Below are 6750 nucleotides of genomic sequence, written 5' to 3'. Positions count from 1 at the left end.
ATGGGTCATTCATTTTATCACCAGTGAGGATACGTTTTATCCCTGCCTCTAGTCAGACTTAATTAAATACATAGACTGCCCTGACATATTTGATATTTACTGTATGTTTGATAATATGACAATTTAACAATGTATTTAAACATGAATGTTAATCACATTAACCACATCCCTATTTTTGGGGCAAATTATTGCAGAATTTAAAAAGTGGGAGGGGAGGGTAATTAGCATAGTAGTTTTAGTAGTTTTACAAGCTCATCGCGTCACATGCGAGCTTGTAGATCGGATTGTTGTATAAAGAAGTAATTATACAGGGGCTTAAGTGCTTAAGATATTTTCGTTTTTCTTTCTACAAATCAAACCCTGCACCTAACCTACAATGATAGAGAATTGGTGTACAAAACACTACAGCACTCAGTACCCTCAGACTCTGATGTGGCCTAGTTTGTAGTACTATGCTGATACTTCATACACTGGGGTTCAACTGAGGAGAAAAAAGATATATTTACACGCACTGTATATTGTCACTGTCGGGCAGAAATGTCATCTTTTTTAGTTTTCATTTGAATGCCCTACTTTATACTTTATACTTTATACCGATCTACAAGCGCACAATGTGCTAACGACTAATGAGCTTGTAGAATTTTTTATTTATTTATTATTCTAAAGATGAAAATGGCTATATTACTACAGCATCTACTCTGACTGTTCATAAACTGATATATCATAGTCTAGTTTTTATTTGTTGACTAAATTGTCAATATATCTAGTCTTAGTCATCATAGCTTAGTTTTCACTTAGTTTTTATTTTGTTTCCGTCAGTGAAAAAAGGTAGTCGACGAACATTTTTCGTCATAGTTTTAGTCGACGAAATCAACACACAAAGTCAGCATTACAGTATATGATGTACGAACGAACGCACTATGACTATATCAACAACCTCCTTCTGGTTGCTCACTCTCAGACCAACAAACATCAACATCAACAACATCATCTCTCAAGAGTGTTAATTATTGATTTTACTCTGTAGAGTTGACTAGATCTGTTGAAAACAACACACTCCGAAACGTTGAAGTGTTTTTTAATAAACATTGTGAACGTTATCTCACTGAGTGAGAGATCAGTGTGTGCGGGAATTCTTTTTTCTTTTTTTTGGGGGGTGAAATTCAGGTGTACGCAGGACCGATACAGACAGAGATAGGCTACAAGAATAAAAAACAGTGTATATACCAGTGGTTCTCAAACGTTTTCATGTCAAGGACCCCCAAATTGACACTTATTAGCCCGCGGACCCCGATTTCAAAAGATATGCCAGGGACCCCCATTTTTTTACGGCTCTAGCAGTGATTCTCAACCATTTTAATTTCAAGGACCCCCAAGTTTGACATGCATTAGGGCTACAGACCCCCATGTAATGGCATTTCTATCACTTGGGCCGCAATTTATATTGTAAAATCTATGTCAATTTAACTCTGAGAGTGTACAAATGGAACCGTTAGGGTCCATTTGGTTCCATTTGTACACTCTCAGAGTTACAGACCCATAAGGGTCCATTTGGTGACTAATCTATCATTTAGCTGGGGACCCCCTGGAACTCCCTCAAGGAACCCGGACCCCACTTTGAGAACCAATGGTATACACTGTATGTATGTACGCAGCAAATCTGATGCCAGTGAAAATCCCAGTGGCAGCAAAAACTGGGTAACCCCATTCCCCATCTCCCACCATAACACATGACCCATGGCCGCTCTGCTCTGCTCTCCGCCCAGCAATTTCAGAAGCTCATTACCTGGAGGGTGCTCACACATCAGAGTTCATTTGACTCTGACAGCGTGGAAATGGGTCAATTTCTACCCTCTCTGAGTTAAATTAACATACAAATCATACGCTGTTGCCCCCATCCAGTACGCTGGTGTCCCTATTTTGGGTAACAAAAATTAAAAAATATATAGCCGTTAGCAAAAGCAAAAGTAGCCGCTGTACAAGCTCACAACATGGCGCTTATAGATCGGTTATCTTTGCCATTTGTCATTATGACGACGTATATAGGGCTTAAGTGGTTAAGAATAATGCATAATAAAAGTGAGTGTTGTGGTGTAGTGAGTAGGGCCCCTGCCTGTGGAAACAAGCCTAAGTGTGGATGACAGGCCTAACAAGCTAAATATAGCCTTCTAGGTTATCTCCACTGTGGGCGCACCGAGTCGTTGTTGCTTCACATTATTTACGTGTCTGTGCATGCAGCCTCTCTCCCTCCCTCCCTCTCTCTCTCTCTCTCTCTCTCTTTTCCCCCTCTCCGTCTCTGCAGTTCAAACTCTCTCGGCATCGCTCTCTCTCTCTCTCTCTCTCTCTCTCTCTCTCTCGCGCGCGCGCTCTACATGTCACATGTCCTGTTCCTTTCTTCTCACTCGCACATTCTCTTTTTTCAGTGATTTCATTTCTCTCTCTCTCTCTCTCTCCCTCTGTTCTACCCTTTACATCTCTCTCCCGCTTTTATCACTCTCCTTCCCTTTCATTCTCTGTATCTCTCCCTCCCTTTGTATCACTCCTTCCCTCCCTCTGCTTCTTTTTTTCCCCCTGCCCTTCTGAGCCTCTCTCTATCTCTCTCTCGCTCTGTGTCTCTCTCCCCAGTTATCTTTCCCTTTGAGCCCCCCTCCTTTTCTCTCATTTTCTTTCTCACTCTCTCTCTCTCTGCTCTTACATAGAGCTGCCCATGAAGCAGCACTGTGCCGCGCTGCACACTAGACCGCAGTGAGCCACAGTATAAACACATAGTAGCCTACAGTGCTAACCACAGCCACCGTAACCTACAGTATTAAACAGATGCAGACACTGGACCCCATAGCTCCCTGACCTTAACAGCCCACTCACAACCACAGGGACCTGAACCAATGCATGCCTGTTGGACTTTAGGCTCTTGTTGTGCTGTCTTGGGGGGGGCCTGCAGTGCAACGGTCAGAAAGGCCGTGACATTTAATATGCATGAGGCTTGATCAAATGCCGCCCCGATCTCCCCGGTCAGCAGAGAGAGAGAGAGAGAGAGAGAGAGAGAGAGAGAGAGAGAGAGAGAGAGAGAGAGAGAGAGAGAGAGAGAGAGAGAGAGAGAGAGAGAGAGGAGAGAGAGAGAGAGAGAGAGAGAGAGAGAGAGAGAGAGAGAGCAAGAGAGAGAGAGACGGGGGAATTGTGAGTTCCCCTCCCACGCTACAGTACTATTGTACGGGCTGAGACAGTGGGGACTTGTGTTGTGGGTCTGCTGTACAGCAGCAGGAGGTGGATGTTTGTCTTGAGCTCCGTTCGTTTGTTCCACAAAGTGATGCTGTGAAACCACACCTATAGAGACGGGGAGCGTCTCAGATTAGTGTAGGCGTGGGCTTCCTGAGACATCACAGCGGAGTGTGTGTGTGTGTGTGTGTGTGTGTGTGTGTGTGTGTGTGTGTGTGTGTGTGTGTGTGTGTGTGTGTGTGTGTGTGTGTGTGTGTGTGTGTGTGCGTTCTTGTGCGTTTGTGTGCTTGCTTACTTGTGCGCCTGTCAGAATGCCACTTACCTTCCTGCCAGTCTTTTTGTATGCCCTCTCTATCCTTCCCTCTCTCTCTCTCTCTCTCCACTTCCCGGCCTGTCTGTCTGCCTGCTTCTTATGACAGTCAGTGGCGTGTGTGTGTGTGTGTGTGTGTGTGTGTGTGTGTGTGTGTGTGTGTGTGTGTGTGTGTGTGTGTGTGTGTGTGTGTGTGTGTGTGTGTGTGTGTGTGTGAGAGAGAGAGAGATGTGTGAGAGAGAGAGTCTATCTAGCTTACAGTCCTGATCTGTCCTGCCCCCCCAGGTTTATGAAACGCGAGCTGCTTAGCAGATGGTTTCATATCGTATTCTGGTCGGCTCCGTTGTGTGTTTGTACCACAGACGAAGGCTTACGGTACATGTGAGCCTTTAGTCACACAGACGAACAGACACAAGGGAGCTCAGACTGTTAGCGTGAGAGAGAGACAGACAGACAGACAGATAGAGAGAGAGTGAGAGAGAGAGACAGAGACAGAGGAGCGGGACAAAGACAGGGTGATAGAGAAGGAGAGAGAAAGAGATAAGAGAGAAAGAGAGCAATAGAGATAGAGGGAGAAGGAGAAAAGGAGAGAGAAACCGAGGGAGATAGTGTTAGACACAGAGCAACACGGTGCGTTATCTAGCAAGGAAGGAGATAGCGAGAGAGAGAGAGAGAGAGAGAGAGAGAGAGAGAGAAAGAGAGAGAGCGAGCGAGAAACAGATATGGTGAGAGCGAGTGAAACGGAGCGTGAGAGAAATAAAGAGAGAGAGAGAACGAAGAGAGCAAAATTGAGAAACTGGGAGAAAGAGCTGGAACAGACATTTCTGCTGAATGACGTGCGCACTCTAAATAATGTCAATCTATAACCTGTCTGCAATGCTGATACAACTCCCCTGACTATATAGCCGGGATAAAGGACCCGTTTCATTCTTTCCACCGGAGTTCTGGGACCGGCGTTTGACAAACAGACACAGATAGTGAAATTGTGCATTCAGGTGAGTTGAGTGTTGAGTTTTCGGGGTGTAAGAATGGACCCTTTTATGGGTCCATTTTGACACTTTCAACATGAAATGAACACTAATTTTCGCATTTTGCAGCGTCTGGAGCAAGTTGTACGGGAACATTGTGTTGTGACCATCGACTCACCATGATGTAATGTCTCTGCATCTCTGTCTTCTCACTGGCCAGCTTCTCGCACTCCAGCTTTAGGCTACATGAAAACAAAAGGATGTACAGTAAATACACACACACTCTTATCTCTCTCTCTCTCGATATGCTGTACTTGCGCAGAAACTAGATGTGCACTACGTAGATCCAAGTATTGGAAAATGGTGGTATATCAGACAAATTGAGCAGCAACGACAGATTCCATGCTTTGTGCTGTAATTGATTATTGGCACAGGTGGTACGCTGATGGATTCTGGTCAGATGAGCGTTCAATCCGATCACATGAGTTTCAACATGGTTTAGGGCAGGGGTTGGCAACCTTTTCAGGTACATCACTTGGCCGATTTCCAAGTGCTGGCGTGAACACCCTGTGCCAGACAGTGAAAACCACCATCGCTTTTACGTATTATTGTAGGCTACCAATTAGAATAATGCAACATAGAATAAATCAATAATTTAATAAGAATAATGAAGGTAAGATCAATTCTGACCATCCGGGAAAAAAGGTTTCATGCATGCATATCAAACAATAATGATTGTTTTTGATCAATTCAATTGATCCCCTCAATAGCCCAATCTGATCACCTGGTAGGGGTGTGGGGAAAAAAACAATTCGAATACGGATCGCGTTTATCAAGAAAAAATCTTTCTGGGCTGAATCGGGGATAAAATCGATTTTGAATGGAGAATCGTTTTGAATCGAAAAAAAAATAGTTTTTTAATCGAGAATCGTTTTTTAATCGAAAAAAAAAACGTTTTTGAAACGAGAATCATTTGTTTTGAAAAAATCGGGAAAAATCTGAATCGTGACCCCCAAGAATCGGAATCGAATCGAATTGTGATTGTGAATGAAGGCAGAAGATTCACAGCCCTATCACCTGGTAGATCAAAACGAGTTGGTTGCCCAGAATGCCCATCCCTGGTGTAGGAAATGTGTGGATACGAACACTGTCGCCGCCACAAAGCCTGCTGCTTATTATCTGCAGAGACTCGACAGAAATTGGACAGATGATGTGTATGATGTGGAATCACATCTAGTAACAGTTACCATTATGAGATTCAACTAATTTATATCACCATCATCACAGCTGTGATATGTTGTGATCAAACCCATCTCATTCACAACAGTTTTCACCACGATGGGTGGATGAGCATGCATGCATGTCGTATTCACTTCATGTGTGCGTGTGTGGCATGTGTGTTGATGATGTGTGCACAAGCGCACTTGTTTGTGCTCATACCGAGTGCCGCGCTATGAGCTTGTACTGTAGATTTGCTATTTTTTGCAAATCTTGCTTTTTTTTGCAAATCTTTGAATATATATATGTTTAAAGCGAACATTTTTAACTCAATTCTTTGCTTCTGAGGGGGTCCCTGGAACTAAATATTTTGAGATAGGGGGGGTAGTTGGCCAAATACATATCATTGTGGGGGTCCTTGACAATTATGAAAAAAGTTTGAGCACCACTGATATAGCAACATCCGTTTTTCAGAAACCTGTGATGATTTAGAAGACATTTTGTAGATGCGTTCCCGGATTGCTAACACTGAGGATTTGACTGTAGTGTCTGTATGCGTTCCACCAGCAGCCTTGCCCAGTGATGTGTGGAGTCCTTGTCATAACCATTCAGCCCATAATTCTCTCAGCCACAAGGTCACTGCTGGTCAGCTGTGTTATGAGATGACCATCACTGACCATGGCTACAGAAGAAATATGACGTGTTTTTTCTGTAGTGTTTCAGATACGATGGTCGTTGGCACCAGGGTTCCATTTGCTGGGGGGGCTGGGAGGAAAATCCATGCTTCTGCATTTGATACCCCCCCCCCCCCCCCCCCCCACAACCTCGCGTCACCAGGCTTTCCACCGCCGCCGAAAGCCTGGTATTCGTTCCAAACAAAGAAAAAGGAAAAAATTAAAGAATCGTGTTCCGGTGGTGTGTTCCGGGTTGGCCGTCGCATTTGTATTTGTTCCCCACATAATACGAATCAATTAGTTTAGTCTCGCTAGTCGCGAAACAAGTTAGAATAAAAGATGGACGTACCAAACGCATATTTAT

At 44.0% G+C, this 6750-nt stretch overlaps 1 protein-coding gene across 3 annotated transcripts in view; it reads right to left on the bottom strand.

Moving 5' to 3' along the window:
- The window catches only part of tle2b (TLE family member 2, transcriptional corepressor b), a 112510-nt gene that overhangs the window by 85059 nt on the left and 20701 nt on the right, over nt 1-6750 (bottom strand). For all 3 annotated transcript variants that reach the window (XM_084067574.1, XM_084067573.1, XM_084067572.1), the window contains one exon: nt 4673-4736. In XM_084067574.1, the coding sequence (XP_083923700.1) occupies nt 4673-4736 (64 nt within the window). The remainder of the gene's footprint in view (nt 1-4672; nt 4737-6750) is intronic.

The sequence above is a fragment of the Gymnoscopelus microlampas genome (genome assembly GCF_963454915.1).
Source record: "Gymnoscopelus microlampas genome assembly, chromosome: 9".
Lineage (NCBI taxonomy): Eukaryota > Metazoa > Chordata > Actinopteri > Myctophiformes > Myctophidae > Gymnoscopelus > Gymnoscopelus microlampas.
The sequence above is the reverse complement of the archived record's forward strand: the minus strand, read 5'-3'. Positions and strand labels throughout refer to the sequence as shown.